General features: G+C 48.2%; 6 protein-coding genes across 12 annotated transcripts; 2 read left to right on the top strand and 4 right to left on the bottom strand.

The window, feature by feature from the left end:
• Positions 1-671: 671 nt before the first annotated feature.
• Positions 672-4,705, bottom strand: FOIG_05252 (uncharacterized protein). 4 transcript variants are annotated; one of them, XM_031203794.1, is made up of 4 exons: positions 3,047-4,705; positions 2,386-2,995; positions 1,729-2,121; positions 672-1,675 (listed from the first exon to the last, which is right to left on the bottom strand). In XM_031203794.1, exons 1-4 carry the CDS (start codon positions 4,256-4,258, stop codon positions 1,653-1,655), a joined length of 2,238 nt encoding a protein of 745 aa, XP_031067373.1. In that variant the 5' UTR covers positions 4,259-4,705; the 3' UTR covers positions 672-1,652. The 4 variants fall into 4 exon arrangements, with proteins under 4 accessions (XP_031067373.1, XP_031067371.1, XP_031067372.1 ...); XM_031203792.1 differs by having other exon boundaries at positions 1,729-2,995; positions 3,047-4,671; XM_031203793.1 differs by having other exon boundaries at positions 672-2,121; positions 3,047-4,659.
• Positions 4,706-4,835: 130 nt separating this feature from the next.
• On the top strand, positions 4,836-7,110 carry FOIG_05251 (uncharacterized protein). Its single transcript, XM_031203790.1, has 5 exons — positions 4,836-5,025; positions 5,082-5,525; positions 5,579-5,808; positions 5,859-6,663; positions 6,717-7,110. Exons 1-5 carry the CDS (start codon positions 5,023-5,025, stop codon positions 6,804-6,806), a joined length of 1,572 nt encoding a protein of 523 aa, XP_031067369.1. The 5' UTR covers positions 4,836-5,022; the 3' UTR covers positions 6,807-7,110.
• A 197-nt stretch (positions 7,111-7,307) lies between these two features.
• FOIG_05250 (uncharacterized protein) lies at positions 7,308-10,567 on the top strand. Its single transcript, XM_031203789.1, has 7 exons — positions 7,308-7,650; positions 7,704-8,016; positions 8,070-8,646; positions 8,698-9,408; positions 9,458-9,506; positions 9,562-9,711; positions 9,768-10,567. The coding sequence occupies exons 1-7, from the start codon at positions 7,419-7,421 to the stop codon at positions 10,022-10,024; spliced, it is 2,289 nt and encodes a 762-aa protein (XP_031067368.1). The 5' UTR covers positions 7,308-7,418; the 3' UTR covers positions 10,025-10,567.
• Positions 9,867-12,664, bottom strand: FOIG_05249 (uncharacterized protein). Of its 3 annotated transcripts, XM_031203787.1 has the most exons (4): positions 12,325-12,664; positions 11,277-11,395; positions 11,123-11,224; positions 9,867-11,069 (listed from the first exon to the last, which is right to left on the bottom strand). In XM_031203787.1, exons 1-4 carry the CDS (start codon positions 12,328-12,330, stop codon positions 10,208-10,210), a joined length of 1,089 nt encoding a protein of 362 aa, XP_031067366.1. In that variant the 5' UTR covers positions 12,331-12,664; the 3' UTR covers positions 9,867-10,207. The 3 variants fall into 3 exon arrangements, with proteins under 3 accessions (XP_031067366.1, XP_031067365.1, XP_031067367.1); XM_031203786.1 differs by having other exon boundaries at positions 11,277-12,649; XM_031203788.1 differs by having other exon boundaries at positions 9,867-11,224; positions 12,325-12,649.
• Positions 12,665-13,122: 458 nt separating this feature from the next.
• Positions 13,123-14,242, bottom strand: FOIG_05248 (uncharacterized protein; the record flags this gene model as incomplete). Its single annotated transcript, XM_031203785.1, has 3 exons — positions 13,123-13,353; positions 13,408-13,799; positions 13,864-14,242. The coding sequence occupies 3 exons, from the start codon at positions 14,240-14,242 to the stop codon at positions 13,123-13,125; spliced, it is 1,002 nt and encodes a 333-aa protein (XP_031067364.1).
• Positions 14,243-15,322: 1,080 nt separating this feature from the next.
• FOIG_05247 (uncharacterized protein) lies at positions 15,323-17,213 on the bottom strand. 2 transcript variants are annotated; one of them, XM_031203784.1, is made up of 3 exons: positions 16,959-17,213; positions 16,203-16,904; positions 15,323-16,128 (listed from the first exon to the last, which is right to left on the bottom strand). In XM_031203784.1, the coding sequence occupies exons 2-3, from the start codon at positions 16,551-16,553 to the stop codon at positions 15,781-15,783; spliced, it is 699 nt and encodes a 232-aa protein (XP_031067363.1). In that variant the 5' UTR covers positions 16,554-16,904; positions 16,959-17,213; the 3' UTR covers positions 15,323-15,780. The 2 variants fall into 2 exon arrangements, with proteins under 2 accessions (XP_031067363.1, XP_031067362.1); XM_031203783.1 differs by having other exon boundaries at positions 16,203-17,213.
• Positions 17,214-18,095: the final 882 nt, after the last annotated feature.

Here is an 18,095-nt window from a genome sequence, read left to right as displayed (position 1 = left end):
AGATTTCTTATGCATCTATAGTGTATAAGTTTCTACCATATCAAAGAACAAACAAGTAGCAGATAAACGACTCTGGTGATGCTCGCTGACTTTTACTCCCTGCCCTGTACACTCAATTCACTTCCATTACTAGCGCTTCTGGCTGCTTGATTCAAGGGGGACGGACGACAAGCCCCTTGCTTCTCATCATCTGCTTCTCACTCGCCATCTTTCGGCTTTAACCCCTGGACTCGTCTCCATTTCCAGCCCATCAAGTTCGTCCTTGTCCCGCAACCTGTCCTCGTGTCCACGTCAGCAGCCCGCATCTCAAGCTCCAAACAGTCCTTGATTTTTTGGGGAAAATGTTTTTTTTAGCATCCGCAATTCGGTAGTGCCTCGCTCGCTCCGTTGTAACAAAGATCGAGAACTTCTCAACAGCGCCTCCCGTGCGCCACATTTAATAGTTTTTGGTGTCTGAGCCACGATCGATAAGTTATCCTCTCTGAAGCAGTTGCGAGAAACTACAACAAAGATATTGTCTAGGAGGATAGAGTATCGCAATAATTGAATGAATCCAATCCCAAAATGCAAATTGGTCTGATATTGTGGGCTATTATCAACACGCCAACCCTACTCTTCATCTTGTTCCTGATCGACACTCTTAGCGCTCAACTTAATCAACCCCTTAACGTAGCCGACACCTTTAAACAGGGATCCATGACGCCCTTTAATGCTACGGGTGACCCGGCGCTGGAAACAAGTTAAGTGATCAATGCTCATCATTAAACTGTTTCGATCTTTTGTTTCTGTTTGGTGATAACTACCTGGCCAATCCCCTTCGCCATGATTATCATGATAATCCAGATACGTTATTTATAGAATCTTAGCGACCAGATCTCAAGATAGTGTTCTCATCAAGCGAATCAGCTAAAGACTGCCCAGGGCCCTACACCAAACGCCCTCAATGGCCAACTAACCCAGTAGAAGGCTCAGATTGTTTGCTATAAGTAACCCCCGACTAAAGCGTAGGTAGAGTATAGATCCACATCAGAAATGCTGTCCGTCTCAACTATCTCCCACGCTTCACTATAACTTCAACTCCAAGCACCGTTCACAGCTTTGAGTTTTCCCTCCGGTCCAGCCGCCAACGCCTCATTCCATCCCACGAACCATATCATACAGAACCAGAACTAATCCACCTGTTCTCTTACCGACCAGAATCGTGCATTTTGTTCTTATATTATTAATTTGAAAGGGGAAAGGGTATCGACACTTGCGTCATCAACAATCGAGTATGAAACAAAACAAAACAAACGACCATGTTGTCAATGGCCGCAATTAAGCTCGACCTCATAAAATGCAGAAATGCATAAGATCTTTCTTTGCCCTATAGAATTAGTAGATGTGGATTCATTTCTTACCTACCCAGAATCCGCTGGTATGGGTTTCTGTGACCCATATTGTGTCGTTCAAAACATGGGGCATTCTTACCACCAGGAAAACTTCTGCGACAATAGCGTTGAGAACAATGACAAAGGTCAAGGACCTGACTGTCGAGTTCAGATAGCCACTGTGCATCATATTACCGGCAGCTGTTGAATTTTAGTTATTGAAGAGGGGGGGTTGTTTGTCGATATTGGAGAATGTTGCGGTTAGTTAGGAGGCGAAATCATTCAGGGACGACGGCGCTTGGCATCTGCATAACGTTAGTCACCATTGCAACTTAGCTGAGGGTCTTTTTTATCGCACCTTGCTCATCTTCCGCATCTACATCATCGTCATCACCACGGGCTCGTTTACCAGCAGCCGAAGGAGTGCTTGGTACTTGGTCTTCTGGTTCATGCTCATCTCTCCAGTCGATTTCGTCCAGGTCGTCATCATCAGTCTTGCTTTTCTCGGCCGTCTCTACTGCTGCAGAGGCCACTCCAAGGTCAACGTTGAAAGAGGACGCTTCCTCCTCCTCTTGAAGAGTGGTTGTAGTGCTCGTGTCATTAGTTTGTGCATGGAGTGGTTCTGGCTCGGCATCAACATTGACCTCATCTTGGGTCTCTGTATTCTCTCCGAGAGCGACATCTCCGTTGAACTCGGCTTCCTCGTCTAACTCGAGATTGGCAAATGGGTCAATCTCGCTGTCAGCTCGTGCTGGAGTAAATTCGTCAGTATTATTGAAAGAATACGTTGTGCTGAAATCAGACAGGGAGCGGTGATGTTTGGATTGATGGGGACGGAGATATTGTACTTTGGGTGAAAGAATTTGCATAGTTCCGTAATTGCACTTGACAGTTTTCCGGAATTCTGCTTCATCTTTGTTGTGGTTTTCGACATACTCCGACACACAGGGGGCACAGAGGCAGAAGTCGGGATAATAGCAACAAAGGAAAGTGGAAAATAATGAGGTTGCTTTACCATTTTGCTCAAGACCATCCTCATCAGCAGCAGTGAGGCTGTCAATAGCGGTCTCTGGATCCTCCAAATCAGCGGCAGAAGCATTGACTGATATCTCGATCTGAGTGTCGGTTGCAACGTTGATATTGTCTTGATCATCTTCATAATGGCCATCCTGGTTATTGGCCTGCTGGCTGTTGACTTCATGGTCATCGACTTCCTGGTCTTTAAACTCTTGGCCCTCAGAACCAGTGGCATCGGGGTTCGCATGTTCGCCTTCCAGATATTCATCCTCATTTTCTGCTTCATCTATCTCGCTGTGATGTTCATCATCAATTGGGCTGTCGAACTCGTCCAGTTCCTCGTGAACACCATCGATAGTTGCAGCTGTTTCCAGCATGCTAGTTCCAGCAGTCATGGGAGTCTCGAAGAGATGGATAACTTCATCAAGCCCCTTCCCCGCCGTGGCACTCTCGACGAGATACTCGAAGCGCTTTTCTGCGTTGGGTTTGGTAAAAAGATAGGCATACAGTGGGCGTGAGCCATCTGGGTCCTGGTTCTTGACAAGAAGGTCGAAAATTTCAAGAATTTGACGGAGTGTAACGTTCGACATGGTCTCGCCTTGGGTTGTCTGTTTCAAAATGTTAGCGCATTCTGGATAAAAGCCAGAGCCTTTCCTTACCTCAACAAGTTCGAGGCCAAGCTCATCAACCTGGAGTACCAAGTCATCATCCTCGGCAATCTCATTTTCAAGCTCACTCCGAAGACCAGCAATCAACTTCTCAAGTGGCTCATCGAGAACCGAAGTATTGGCAAAGAAACCATTGGTGGTGGTGGAGAACATAGGAAATTCGTCTCCTTTATACTGTACCGTTATAGCAGGAAAGCCCTCATCTGTCTTCCCATTCGAATCTTCTCCAGTAGCTGAGTGATCCACATGATCCGTATCAGTGGTTGCGTGTTCGTCATATGCATCTGCGACATGTTCGCCCACGTCACAATCGTGATCTTCAGCTTCCTCGACAGCTTCGGTTGTTTCATCATTTTGCCCTGATGCCAAGGTAGTGGTTTCTTCATGACTATTCGCATCTTCTCCATCGTGTATTTCGTCGTTGTCATCGGATGCGTGGGTATTCTCAACATTATACTCATCTGCCTTCACATCCTCGGCTTCGGCTTCACCAGTCGCAACCTCATCATCGGGCTCTGCTTCTTCTTCCTTTGGATCGCGAGGCTCATTTTGGTCATTGTGGCTTGATATGTTATTCTCGTCTCCGGTGTGATCGGATAACTCTTGTCCGGTTGCAGTAGCATCATTCTCAGGTTCGTGGTCATCTTGCTCTTCAGCAGCACCGGCTGTTCCATTTGACTCAGATCTTGTTGCACGGCTTGCGGCAGCTGTTTTCTCATCTTGATGTGAGTCTTCTGGTTCTGCATTATCCTCAAATTCGTAATCAATCTCGTGTGCAGATTCGTGATCGTCAGACACCGCATCGCCATGAACGATTATTTCATCCAAAATTTCTACGTTCTCTTCGTTTTCTGGCGCGTCTTCGTCGGGTGGCTGAGCTGTTTGTATCGATCGCTGAGTCCCAAGCTCAGGAGCCTCGGTCACTTCATAATCCACATGTTCAGGACTGTTTGCTGTATCCTCGACATCGTGTAGGTCGAAGTCCACATCCTCGCCCGTGATACCGTTCGTCTCGTAGGCTTCATGATTCACAGCGTCCTCATCTTCTTGCATTTCTCTATCCATGTTCTCCAAGTTGTCATCGTTCTTTTGCAGGTCATGATTAGAATCAACCATGTCGGTATCGAAGTCGATGAAATCGTCCTCAATTTTACCGTCCAAGACTGGCTTGGCCATATCAATGTCCATTTCGATCTCCGTCATGTCTTAGGATTTGGTTTGGATCCTTCAGAGCTGGTGCTTCAGATCGAAATTGAGTGGAAGAGATTTGCTATGATGAGGAATCGAGTGCTCAACGCGTTGAAAGCAGATAGAATTAAAGTAGTAGGGGAAATATGCGTGCCCAAGGGCGGCAGTTTGCGCGCGTCGGGATGAATTTGTAGACGCGATGGTTTGAATCAAAGAGACAAAGACCAAGCTTGGCTAGAAATGTAATTTAGGCTGGTATGCGACATTTGATCCAGGTTGGTGAGATTGTGTTTGATATAAACGAAGGACGCCCACGCGCGCCGTTCTTATAGTGCTGATGTTTTTACTTTGGTTGGTCCGTGAAAGAAAAACGTAAAAAAGGTAGCTTTCTTATGGTAGAAGGTTGAAGCTGAGGAGAGTATATGGACTAGGCAGGCAAGCTCTCTAAGAATGAATTTCGTTGGTGATTAAGCAGCGGGACCCAGAAAGGCTGAGGTAAGGTGAGTGTCAGGGAGGTAAGAGGCTGACGCTTACCTAAAAAGAGCTAGCGTGGGGTAGCTGGCTGCTGGGCCGTGCTGTTCTTTCCCTTCCACTTCATAGCAGCTCCTGGGCTCCTGGCTTCCAGGTGGCCGCAAGAGGGGTACGTACCTCTTCAGGCTCCTGCACCTCCCACCGACTTGAATATTGGCCCGCTCTATCTAACATCCAGGGGACGAGCATTCAACAACTTGCAACTCTCATCGCAATCAACAAACATCTGCTCGAATTACTCCGCCAAGATGGTGCGCAACACCTACCACTATCACCCCTGCTTACATCATGTACTCATGCTCCCTAGGTCGTCCTTGCGGCTTCGATTTGCACCCGTGGAGGGAAAGCTGTCCTCTCGAGACAGTTCCGAGAGATGCCACGATCGCGCATAGAAGCCCTCCTCGCCTCGTTCCCCAAACTTGCCGATAGCGGTACGCAGCACACGACCGTCGAGCAAGACAACGTCCGATTCGTTTACCAGCCCCTCGACGAGCTCTACATGGTTCTCATCACCAATCGACAGTCCAACATTCTCCAGGACATCGACTCCCTGCACCTGTTTGCCCAGGTAGTTACCAGCACATGCAAGAGCCTCGACGAGCGCGAAATCCTCAAGAATGCCTACGAACTGCTCAGTGCTTTTGACGAGCTTGTCACCCTCGGCTACCGTGAGAACTTGACCATTAGCCAAATCAAGACCTTCCTGGACATGGAGAGTCATGAGGAGCGCATCCAAGAGATTATCGCAAGAGTAAGAAGCTCCACTGGGGTCTACTTCACAGACGTTTACTTATACCTGCATAGAACAAAGAGTTGGAAGCCACCGAGGAGCGAAAACGAAAGGCGAAACAGCTCGAGATGCAGCGCAAGGATGCTGCTCGCAGTGGTCGCGGAGCTATGGGTGGCATGGGCGGAATGGGCAGCAGTGGTGGTATGCCCAGAAGTCCTTCCTATCCCTCATACAACCCCCCTTCGCAATCCAATACCAGCACCTACGACTCATACGAGGCTGAGAAGAACAAGTCCTTCAGCAAGTAAGTGGCACTTACAGTGGTCCAGAATGCAATTGGCTAACACCTTCAAGACCGTTGGCTCCTAAGGCCAAGGGTATGCAATTGGGTAAGAAGTCCAAGACAACTGACATGTTCGAGCGAGTACGAGGTGACATGGGAGGCGAAATCGACGATTCACCTCTTGTTACCCCCGCACCCGCCCAGCATGCCGAAGCCGCCGAACCTCGCGTCTCGTCAACCCTTGATCGCGATGCTATCCACGTCACTATTTCAGAGACTATCTCGGCCAAGTTGTCTCGCGAGGGTGCTGTCAACTCCCTAGCTATCAGTGGCGATCTTGTTCTCCGCATCTCAGACCCTAGCCTGACAAAGATCAAGCTCGGCCTCCAAGCTGTTGCGTCGCATGGCGTACAGTTTCGTACACACCCCAACGTTGACCGAAATCTGTTCAACGGTTCCAAGATTATCCAGATGAGCAACACTGCACGTGGCTTCCCGGTCAACAACGCTGTTGGTGTTCTGCGATGGAGGGCTTCTCCCAAGGTTGATGATGCCAGCGCATGCCCAATTACCTTTACTGTCTGGATCAACAAGGAGGGCGCCAAGTACAACATAACGGTCGAGTACGAATTGACCGGTAGCGATGCCCTGAACGATGTTAGTGTCGTTATTCCCTATGCAGGTAGCGAGCCTGTTGTTTCAAGCTTCGATGCTACGTATGATGTTTCTGGCGACGCTCTCGAGTGGACAATTGGCAACGTGGATGAGGAGAACCCCAATGGCTCATTCGAGTTCGAGGCCGAGTCCGGTGATGAGAATGATTTCTTCCCTATGACGGTTCGCTTCAACAAGAGCACACCATACATTGACGTTGACGTAAGTCCCGATCCCGGCTTGCATACTTAAGTATTGTGTTAACCATTTCGCAGGTTCACTCCGCGTCTCTTTTGGAAGAAGACGAGGAAGTGACATTTTCCAAGGAGATCAAGTCTCACGCTGACAACTTCTTGGTAGAATAGACGGAACCCAAAAGTCTTTCGATTTAGGAACAGCTTCTGGGCGAATTTACTCTATAAAAGGATAGGGATATGTATTTGAGTAGAGCTGGAGATAGGCATTAGTAGGAGTGTCTTGGCGGTTTAGAACCTAATGGCGCAACGACAATTGATGTTTCGTGTTTTGGTCATTTTGTTAATAAGTGGCCGTTGTTCATCATTATTGACACAAAATCAGCTTCCATACAGCTAATTATTATGCACGCAATAGTGAATGTTGTTGGGGAGTTGAAATGCAGAATCGAGGTATTTATATTCATCAGCCTTGTTATCACATCCCTGATCTTTTTTTTTTTCGCCTCTGCATATTTAATGAGTATGCATTTCACTCTCGTCTGATCTGACTGTTCTTCAATTCCCACGAGCAATATCGTGTCTGAGTTGTATAGTGCGAGTTACTCACGGATGCACGGTCCATACTAACTCCTCCCTGTGGGCTTGTTGTTTCTTGGTCACAACTTGCATACAACATTGCACTCTCCAAGCAACACGAAAAAGTGATAGTTTGCAGCTCATAGGGATGTTAGAAGTTCTCTGAAGATACTCTCATGGGCTGTGTCAACGCCACAGATAAACATGGCGCAGCGAAACCAACTTGCGCCCTTCAGCGCGACTGAGTATCAAGACAGGGCACCTGGTGGCTACCCTGTGAGCTGCCCAACTCTAGATCTCTCAGCAACTTGGGACCCAGTGGACAAGAACATACTTGTGTACAGACCTCCTGGTCAGGTTGTTTCCAAGATCCACCAAGTTGGTGCGCCGGGCCAAAAAGCACCAGACGCGCAGGCAGTTACTTGGAGGTCGGATGGTCAGTAAATAAATATTTCATGATCGAGAAACCTACTCATTCAATCGTCGTAGGCCAATTCCTTGCAGTCGGATGGAGTGACGGCTTTGTGCGATTGATGGGGCTCGAGAACAACAAGGCAGCTCACCATATCAAAGTTGGCGAATCTCCAGGGAACAAGATCACGCACATTGGATGGGCGAGTAGCAGTATTGCCGGGAAGAGCTCCAGTGCCGTATCCCAAGCTCTGAAGGATGGCCTCGGTAAAGATTCAACGCGGAATGGAGATGGTCTTCCGTTGGATCTTCCTCGTGAACTGACTTTCCTCGAGGTTGACACAGCATTACCCAAGATCAGCCCTCTTCCCAGCAGTAGTGCCGGCTCAGGGTATGTCCTCAGCTTCCACGGTCGAACCCAACATACTAATAATCCCTTAACAGAGAAGATGCTTTGGTTTTCACGTTGAGAACTGGTATAGACTTCCTCTTCCAGCCCCCGAAGCCAGAGGAGTATGATCAAGTCAGCGTTATGATTATTGGGACCAGCGATGGTCAGCTTCAGCTGAGCATATACGATTCGTTCATCATTGGCAGCTTTCAATGCCCCCAGATTAATCCATCATCAAGCTCACAGCTTATTCTTCATGCATCGCACCCACAGGTATCAACCCAGGCTTTACTAGTTGCAGACAAATCAGAGGAGCCAGAAGAAGTGCACTTGGTGCCTATCGACCTTCCCTTCATCTCATCCCACCCTATCAACCTTTCTCTCCTCGCCTCCAAGTTAACCACTCTTCAAAAGCTATTGAGATATCTGAAGCAAGCACAACTTCATATGCAGGTCGAATGGCGAAACACGCGCGAGCTTCCCACAAGATTTCTGCGAAGTATTGAAGGCGATCTCGAAAATCTCGAGACTGGGCCACGAAGTATTGTACCTGCCCTTTACCATTTGGCAGTGACAGGTCACGCCTACGAGCCTATACGCGAGTGGTTGGTTGAAAGTCTGGCAGAACGAGTAAGTGACTTGGGAATCCAGGTTCCTTGTGATATTGGCTAAACTTTGCAGGGCCATAAACGATGGGATAAAGCAGTAGTCTCCGGCTTGGAGGGCCTCAGAAATTTAGTCCATGAGAACTTCCTCCCAGCTCTTGACCGCTGTGCAATCATCCTAAGCAGGCTACGAGGCTTGGCTCAATTTCATGACACCCGAGATGACATCGGCTTCACTCTCCAGCAAACTAGTCGCTTGATGGATATTGTTCAATGTCTCCAGCTCATCGGTCACAAAGTATTGATCAACGTGATGGACGAACTTGATAGCTTCACCGCTTTCTCAACATGGCTTCGCTTCCAAATCGACCGGCTTGCCTCTTCTAGCTCCGCGAGCGAGGAACTCACGGAAAAGGAGGCAACCATGGACATTGCAAAGGTTCTGAGTTATATTGAGAATTATCTCATCGATAGCCCGCTTCGGCTATTCTTTGACGAAATGACCAGAGAAGACTATGAAGCAGACTGGGCGCATATAGAAGGTGGTCCGACTCTGCTTCATGTCCTTGATCAGGCGTTGGTAAAGTGGGAGAACGGCCAGCCCAGCATGAAAGCTCTCCCACGTGTCGAATTTCTTGTTTCATATGCCACGAACTGGGCGAATCGTACATTCAAGGGTATTGCAGAGGCAAAGAGGCGTAGCGTTCGACTTGGAAACCCAATTAGACTCTCGGCTGGTCGTGTGGTGTCACATAGAGATATGAGGATGAGCAAATCAAAGAACAAGGTGCTTGAACTTCTTTGTGCGACTCATCTATTTACTGACATCGAATTAGGAAACAAATGTGGTGACTGCTTTAGCATCTAAAGAGGCTAAAAGCGAAGGTGAGGCGAGCCCTGTTATATGGTTTGAAGAACTATCCTTGCTAACAGATTGAAGTTCAAATATTCTCCGTCGGCATCAATATTATCAATGGCATTAGTACCAACAGGCCACCAATAAGTTGTCGTATCGATCTTGGCCCACGTACATTGATTGACTTGAAGTTTCTCAACGATGAAACACTTGTCATACTAAGTAACAGTCAAGGTGAGCTAATGGAAAGTTTCTTTATACAACAAGTATGATACTAATGTTGCAAAAAGATAACGGGCCGCAAGTTGTCTGCGTACCTATCCTAACAGAAAGGCTTACCTATGCCGACTACGATCCCAACAGGCTTACTGAGACGCCCTGCGTATCAGTTGATGGATTCACGGCCTACTCTTTTCCTGAGAAGTCAGTGTTTAGACCATTGCGTATGGAGGTTAACGACAGGAATAATGTCAGGGGCGACATGCCCCCGAGAGTCTGCGTTCTTGAGAGTAATCGCACCACTATCAAAACATTTACTTTTCCGTAGCTCAGGCTGTCATGTGGTTCACTTCGATGAATATCAACACAGAAATGGGGGTACTTCGAAGGAAATCCGAACCCGGCGTCATGGACTCTCAAAAACAGGTGTTGAAAAGGACGCTAGCCTAAATAATTTACAAGGTAGAACAGAAATATGAAGTCCCTCCCCCTTTCAGTCATGGCAGTCGAGTTACTGCTGCCGGGGCTTAGTGATGTTGAAGAATTCGGTCAATCCCTCAACAACGGCCTCGACATTCATGTTAACCAGGGGCATGCTATCGTACGAGTCCTCCTTCATAATAGCAACAAGGGCCAAGTAACGATCCACCTCACGCAGCATGATGGGCTTGTTTCCGTCGTGCAGGACAAGACAGCTTTCTGCAGTGTTGCAGCCAATCTGTTTATCGATAGGCGCGCTCCACGGTTCACCCTCCAGCCGACGCCGCCCTTCATCACTGCGCTGCCACGTACCATAAACCTCAGTTATATCAATGATGACATCGATGTAATCACTGCAGATCTCGTAGCTCGCCATATCGGCAGTTGCGCTGTCAGTGGCGATATAGATCTTTGTAAGCACATCAAAGAGGTATGCCTTTTCGAAACGGCACGTGCGGCAGAGGTTGGTAAGCATGGATTCCAGCGTTCCAAGGCGAGGAATGAGCTTTTGGATAACCTTGCTGAAAGCCTCGAAAATAGAATGGTTGTAAATGGAGGTTAGGTGGAAGGTGACGGGGGCGTTCTCAAAGCCGTGGTCTGACAACTCATCTTGGATACGGATGGTGATGTCGCGCTGAATATCGAGCTTGTAGTCATCTGAGAGGCCGTCAACCTTGTGGATGAAGACCTCAATATTGATGTTGGGGTATGTTCGCTGAAGAAAAAGGATCGTGGTATTGAGGCGCATGACGGCTTCGAGGTAGTCATCCTGGGCGTCGATGACCCAGATGAGGGCTCCAATCTCGCTGAAGATGGCCTCAATATCGAATCCTGGGTTCTCAAAGACGTCGATCTGGCCTGGGAAGTCCCAGACTTGGAAATCCATGAATGACCTATGCAATTATGAGTTTATGGTCATCACGGTCAGAGTATTGCTAGCACTAACGCCATGGAGTCCTTTTGAATTCTAGCCGTTGATTCAAGGAATAGAGTCTCGTTCGGGGGCAGCTTGTGGAAGACTACACTCGAGATGGATGACTTTCCGCTCCTGTGACATACTGTTAGCTGATGTCTGCTCTTTTCTCCCACGTATATCATACCTTCGTTGACCCATGAGTAATAAGCGCGGCTTCCCCTTAGGAGCTGCGCCAACAGAATTGGGTCCGGGGGCGGCAGGTTTTTGTGCATCCTTTTTAGATGCCGAAGCTCCGCTAATTGACTGTTCGAAAAGACGTTGAAGATTTAGCTGGGCTGGACTTGTTCCGCTGGCAGATGATACATCTGCCTCGTCAAAGGAGCGCGCAAGATTGTAAATTGGAGGACTGAGTGACATTTTGGGGCTTGTGCTATGGCAATGGAGAGGGGGTAGTTTGGTGTTGAGGGTATTGGGTTATGGGTTCTTGGGTTAGAGTGAAAGTGAATATCGGGTTTGCTCATGTCACTTGATATCCAGCAAAACTATCTTGAGGATTCTTCTCCTTTTATTGTCCTCTTTCTTTGTGTCGAACCAAGATGGCGAGCTATCAGTGGTTGATACAATGGGCACTGACGGACAGGGACATGAAATACCCGCCAACTGGCAGCACCTGATGAATCGGAGCAAAAGGATCCCATCTATTGCATTATCAGGCGAACTGAAGGCGTAGAAGGCTCCAGCTGGCCGGGATTGGACGTGATGAGGCTTCAGCGGTCTTTAAACCCCAACTCGGACTCATACTTGCAGGCCAGCGTGGCTCGTATAGAGCCTCGCCTCACCACGCCTCGCGTTGTATAAGAGACGCATATCCTCTCACTTGAGGTGATACAGACTCCTCTACACAGCAGCGGCCCAGCCAAGCGAATGTCCGTCGAATCAGGGCATCCAGAGTGCTGCCAGGACCCTGATGCTGTAATTTTGTGGCCAGCGCCACTACTGAGTACCAATCTTTACCTCGATGCAGGCCAGGGCTTGGTGACATATTGCGGGAGCTGACAGGATGGGAGTGACCCTTAGAGGTGACAGCATTGTTGCGCTGTGCTGTGCCGTGCTGTGCTTTGTTGTATCGTGTTGCATCGGTCACACGAAGGGTCAAGCGCACACTTAAGCGTCGAGACAAGAGAGAAAAAGAAAGCATGGGAAATCAGGCGCAACAAGCACTAGTATCTTACCTCCATTGTGCTTAGAGAGCCCAGGTCTAGCTATCCTGTGCTACACGATATCTCCCGTCCTAGTGGTCAACTCTCCGAGGCTGGGTTGGTCCAAATGTAGGTCTGAGAGCAAGGCTGTGAGGCTGAGAAAGTCAATTGCTATGCTCAGTGATTGATCAGTGAGCGTATTGACGGGAAAGGTTGATTGCTCCGGTGCTTGATTGGTAGGTGTGTATACGATGCGATGGAGGACAATAGCCGATTATGACGAGAAATATGGGCATGAACGTTCTATAGGTGATGGATGATTGATGCGTCTCCAGGTGTTGTATGTGTATGGTCTTGAGATTGTCATTTGGAGGTGGTTGGAGCTATGACTGCTCAGGCAGCAGCTGATAGCGCTGAAACTCCCCGCAACCCACTAAACGAAGGTACCTACCTCCTGTAAACGACCTCAGGTGGTTTTCTATCAGGCCTGGATGTATCCTTATAGACTCATATGTGAGTTCACGTAATCTAAGCCAGGTTCAGATATGATAAGTGGTAACATCGTTATATATTATCTCATCACTAGGTACTAGCACCTAGCTTCAATCCTTGGCTGGGAGAGGGCCCTGTTCTTCCAATATTTTCTTGAAATCTTCATGTTACCTGTGGCGCATGCAATCTGCAGCAGGTTACCCTGTACCGAAGCGTTATATGACTTAACAATTCCGTTCATATCATTCCTCGCCAACAAAAGAGTTCTATCGATATTTCAACCCTCTGATCACTGCTGGTGGCTACCTAGCTGATAGGAATTTCTGCATTCATTTTCTCTCATTCCGCCTCTCTTTCCGCTAGTCGGCTCGCTGACCTAGGAAACAGGGCATGAATGAAACTCCTCCTTCGCTTTATCGTCTTTGTGTTGTCTTTCTCGGTCTCGGCCTCGCTTTTCGCAGCCTTTCCAAGAGTTTCTGGGTCATTAGACAATATTCCATTCGATGTGTTAGGATTTAATGCAGATGCGCTCTCTGATGCAATCATCTTACTCCTTATTCCTCGAAATGCCTACTCATGTTGATCAAAACCAGCTTCTTCAACATAGCGATATAAGAGACTCACCTTACTAGATCTTCTCCTCGGAGCTCTGAGCGAACCTCGACGCTCCGTCATCGCTTGTGCCTCTTCTATTACCTCTGTAATATGCCCAGCAAGTGTGTTACCTTTCCACCCAGCGCAGTCTTCGGCGAGGGGAATGAATCTCAAGAACCCCTTAGATGGAGGAATTCTCAGAGCCTGCTTCATGTGTCTCTGAAAGAGAGCAATGTTGCGTTTGTTTGTCGTCGTCTGAACGTCTCGAGCGAGAGCCTCGATTGTCATGGTGTAGCAAGGATCAGAACCGCCACCAAACTGAATACAGATCCCATGTTGGACTGTCATTACGATAGAAGACGCCGGGCGATTATATCGCAAAGAGAGGTACTCGGATAGTCCAGTGATGAAGGTGAATTCATCTTCAATCTAGGTACATAACTGAATGTTAGTGACATATTCTCTGGTCTCATGCAGCGCGCCAACTTGCAATGACGTTGGTCTTGATTTCTACTAGCACAGGAGACTCATTCCGTATTCGATCACCGGGGTCTTGCGCATGCTTGGATCCAAATGCTTCCTCGAAGAAGTCACTTCGTTTTCTGGTGAGTATCGGTAATGACTGCTTTCTCGTCACTCTGGCAGCGTCCACAGTGACAATCTGCTCTACATCACTTGAGAGTCGTTGATCGCTCTCCAGAACAGGATCGAGACTTGGCTTGCTAAGGCGAGGCTTGACTCTTCGCTCTCCCAGGAGTAATCTTGGAGTTGGAGCTGGAGCTGAGGCAGGAGTTTCTTGTTTTTGCCTTGGTTTTGGATTCGGAGGCTTCGTAGAGGTGCGACTTGGAATATAAGGTAAAGCCATTGCCGGTGATAGATGCATGAAGACAACAGAAGCTTGCAGAGTCGGGATCACGACGATGTAAAAGGAAAGTTACGAGCGCATGAAAGCCATTGACTGCTCTGAGATGGCTTGGTTATTTGTTACATGTGGGATCTTTGTGCGCCCATACTTTGCGATAATGTGCCGTTTGTATCAAAACAACTCAAATATCAAGCCAAAGAAACAGGCGTATATAATTATGAGCACAATTTGTATCACGTTCCGTAATCAAATACGCAGGAGGCTTACGGCAGGGGAACATAGAGACCACTCTATAGTAATTCAATGTGAAGAAGACAAAATCGAGGTTGAATACAGTACACAATAAAGCGAGGCGTCTTTGTGCCGTAGCTGGTGTTACAAGGACTGCAGGTTTCCCTCCGTTTCCCACTCTGTTCTTCTATAAGTGAAACCCGTGCCACGCAATCACTATACACACAGTTGTGGGTTCAACAATGACAGTTGACTGTAACTCACACTTCCTCTTGGCTCAGGCGAGGTCCGGTGGGCATAAAGCTCGATTCCGCCCGGTATAGAACGTTCACGATCGGGGACTGATAACACAGTCAAGGCGTAAATGGATCCTTTGTTAGCGAGGATGCATTGCGGCCTTACCTTCTGGGGATAATGCTGATGAAACCAGCGCCTGACTGGGATGTCTCGTGACGAGAAATGGCCTGTCAATACTTGTTACTTCATCCTTCGATTCATGTCTTCTAGACCTTGTCGAGTGTTGCGGGTACGGATAATGGTGATCAATTGTGTGAAAGAATTTCTCATGTTACTGTAGCATTCGGGTGCTCGGCTACCCCGGAGATAGGTGGTCCTCACGAAGCCTAGGACCGTACGTTTTCGTTTGTCTTGCGACTGATGAACATTACTCGTATTGTTCCTAATAATGGGCTGCAGCCACTCTGGACAATGTGTTATACCCCATTGTAATGCAAACAACTGCCCCTACATCTTATCGCCTTTGACAGCACCGAGGAGACGGAACACCATAGGTTAGAGTTTCTGCTAATTGCTGCGAGGCATCAGGGGCTTCCAAACTGTCGGAATGTCTACAAAATCATCTACCAGATCTGGACTGACTTGGACTGGTTCACAGACTATGCGCGCGCTAGGCATGGCCGAGCTGTTGGTTCTGGTCCTGGCATTTGTCTCGGCGCGTAAAAAGAAAAGAGAAAAGAGGGTTGATTAATATTCCAAATATGACCTATCGCAATCGAAACCACATCGAGCTTTGTTTTCAGCTCCAGCTCCAGTTCCAAATCCTCAGAAGAAAAACAGAAGAGACTATGAATAATGAACCCATGTTTGATGGGTTCCAATAGTCTCAGCCCCCCTCCCCCTGGGCTGATTATGACACCCTACAACTAATTCCGATCCTTTGACAATTCCATCGATTCAACTCAACTGGTATCTGGCGATCAGACGTGATGTCTCAATAATCTGAACCCAGGCCCAAGGCCGTGGGACTCTCGCATATTGGCTCCAATCTCCCAATCTCGATATCAATTTCAAGACAGAGCAGGGCTTCCCGCTTTACGGCTTGGTCCACGAGCGCCCAAGTCGAAGCGTTTCTCCAGGGTGAACTGATACGCCGCCAACCCCAGAATTATAGCTTCGACGGGAACTAGCATGACAGAGAGCGCTACACCGGCCCGGCTCTGTTTGCAGAGTGTGCCGAAGTGAGGCTGCACGTTCATGGTCACGTCCTTCCAGCGACATGTCCAGCTCTGAAGTGAATCGTTGGTGGTAGAAGCATTCACCCCGTAGAAGAAGGACATGGCGATGATGGCGGCGACCAGGGCAATAGCAGGGGGCACAAATGTGATTGCTGCCTTGACTGCAGCGTTTCCGCGGGCCTTATTTGCATCATGACCGTTAGTTTTAGAACCAAAAAGCAAATATAACAGGAAGAGACTGGGGGTCGCCTTACAGTCGGAAGCTTGCCGGTGATCAACGAAACTAGATTGGCCCCAATAACCAGGGCACTACCGACTACCAGAGCTACGGTAGGGCGCATATCGAAGTTGGCAGGCCATAGTTGAAGTAACCAATCTTCCGGGACATAGGTAGCATGGAACACAGCGAGGGCATCCGCCGAAACACCAAGGATTGTCAAGGCCGCTGCGAGACCGAGGACTGTGAGGCCCAGTCTAGCGCTGTCGATCAAGCGATAGATACGAAAGCTGGGTTCGGTTCGAACCGACTCAACATCTGCTTCGAAGTTGGACGCTGAGATCTCTGTCTTGGTACCGATGGACATGTTTCTGGTGGAGGATTCCATTCTGAAGATATAGACCGAGTATATTGACCAGAAAGGGATCACGAGGAACAAGACTAACGGAAAATTCAAACCCCAAGACCGGCTGGAGAGAAAAGGAAAGAATATAGGAAAGAATATAAGAAAGAAGAAAAGGAAAAGGAACCAAACGTAAATACGAAAGAGCTTTGAATTGATGTTGAATTAGATCATGGGGATTTGCAACATAGATATACGAGATTGATCACAGCTTAACAAGATCCGTTAACCTTAAGCGACGAACACCATCACAATAGCACTGAAGAGACCAATTACATGAAGCCGATCAGGGTGATAAGTTGGAAGCGCCTATGCAAGAATTGCAGCATAGGCGCGCTGGTTGGTGTTGTGAGAGATTGACATCGAATGCTGGGCTAGGATTGGCCGAACCTCTAGCTACAAGAGTTGAGCGTGTTGCCTCGAGCGCTTAGACAAACATTGAGCCAATCAGAGACAAGCATTATTCCCCGAGATGGGAGATGGTTGTCACCAAGATCTATTTTGGGTCCGTGTCAAACCGTTGGCGTGAGCGGTTATGTACGTTGATAACTAGGAGAAGAAGGCTGCAGGAACGGTCGACCAGTGGTCACTGAGTTTATCCATCTATCAAGCAGTGAGAGTCAAGATCTCCAATCACGGTCACATGCTTGATCACCTGACCAGTCTAGAAAAACGCCATAGCACACGCCACACCTTCTGACAGCTTTCAAGTTTCGAACGCCCCCCGATGTGGATCCCGAAAATATTCGGGCTAGACTTGGCATCGCGCTCCGAAAAGTCAAGATGAATCAAAGTCTTCGATGTAACATTTCTTTTCAGCTTGCGGATACCGCTCAAACCTTTACAGCAGGGGATTCCATACGCACAGCATAGTCTTCGGAAACCGTTAAACTGGTCGGTCCGCTACTTGTCGGAAATGAAACTTGCTGGATTGCTTTTGCCAGTTAATACACACCTGCCACTCTTGCTCCGCAATCGAGGCTGACCGGTGATGTTTTAATATCGAACTGCTTCACAGTTACATAACATACTCGAACTGCCGGGCAGATCGATGCGGCCTGACCATCATTTTTCGTACGAATCCTTGCGGCACAGCACAAGGACACAGACAGCCCAGAGCATAACCAGAGACGGCTATACTCTTCCAGAATGTCTATGCAATGATCATCGCGGTTTCGCGATGGTTGCATTGAAGAGACGATGAACGGGAATCGTCCTGAATGATGTTGATATCGTGACACGAAGGCTGATGTTGACGTTGGCATGCGCCAAGATGCTCAAGGCTTTGGAGGCTTGGAGCTCCCTCAAGCCTCAAGGGTCAAACCCCTCTGTCAACAAGATGTTCTCTGGCGCTGTGAGGCGTCGCGGATGATCGACAGTAGCGTTCTCGCCGGTTGCGGTTAGGACGCCAGGACCAACAAGGGCCCGTCCTTTGTATCCATGCAAGCCGCTATTTAGACGAGTCAATCAGAGTGGGCAATGCAGGGGAAGGGTCTGACATGATCCCTAACGTTCAGTAATCCAAAA

The sequence above is a fragment of the Fusarium odoratissimum genome, assembly GCF_000260195.1.
Source record: "Fusarium odoratissimum NRRL 54006 unplaced genomic scaffold supercont1.6, whole genome shotgun sequence".
Classification (NCBI taxonomy): Eukaryota; Fungi; Ascomycota; class Sordariomycetes; order Hypocreales; family Nectriaceae; genus Fusarium; species Fusarium odoratissimum.
Note: the sequence above shows the minus strand (reverse complement) of the source record. Positions and strands in the feature narration are given on the sequence as shown.

Bases quoted from the DNA above. Each gene is read 5' to 3' on its own strand.
- FOIG_05251 (XM_031203790.1), top strand. The intron at 5,526-5,578 runs GTAAGAAGCTCC...ATACCTGCATAG, and splicing joins TCCAAGAGATTATCGCAAGA to AACAAAGAGTTGGAAGCCAC. The intron at 6,664-6,716 runs GTAAGTCCCGAT...ACCATTTCGCAG, and splicing joins CACCATACATTGACGTTGAC to GTTCACTCCGCGTCTCTTTT.
- FOIG_05252 (XM_031203791.1), bottom strand. From the start codon at position 4,258: ATGACGGAGATCGAAATGGACATTGATATGGCCAAGCCAGTCTTGGAC. The intron at 2,996-3,046 runs GTAAGGAAAGGC...ATTTTGAAACAG, and splicing joins TTGGCCTCGAACTTGTTGAG to ACAACCCAAGGCGAGACCAT.
- FOIG_05249 (XM_031203786.1), bottom strand. From the start codon at position 11,509: ATGTCACTCAGTCCTCCAATTTACAATCTTGCGCGCTCCTTTGACGAG. The intron at 11,225-11,276 runs GTATGATATACG...AGTATGTCACAG, and splicing joins TTACTCATGGGTCAACGAAG to GAGCGGAAAGTCATCCATCT. The intron at 11,070-11,122 runs GTTAGTGCTAGC...ATAATTGCATAG, and splicing joins ATTCAAAAGGACTCCATGGC to GTCATTCATGGATTTCCAAG.
- FOIG_05250 (XM_031203789.1), top strand. From the start codon at position 7,419: ATGGCGCAGCGAAACCAACTTGCGCCCTTCAGCGCGACTGAGTATCAA. The intron at 8,647-8,697 runs GTAAGTGACTTG...TAAACTTTGCAG, and splicing joins TTGAAAGTCTGGCAGAACGA to GGCCATAAACGATGGGATAA. The intron at 9,507-9,561 runs GTGAGGCGAGCC...AACAGATTGAAG, and splicing joins TAAAGAGGCTAAAAGCGAAG to TTCAAATATTCTCCGTCGGC.
- FOIG_05247 (XM_031203783.1), bottom strand. From the start codon at position 16,553: ATGGAATCCTCCACCAGAAACATGTCCATCGGTACCAAGACAGAGATC. The intron at 16,129-16,202 runs GTAAGGCGACCC...GATGCAAATAAG, and splicing joins TCACCGGCAAGCTTCCGACT to GCCCGCGGAAACGCTGCAGT.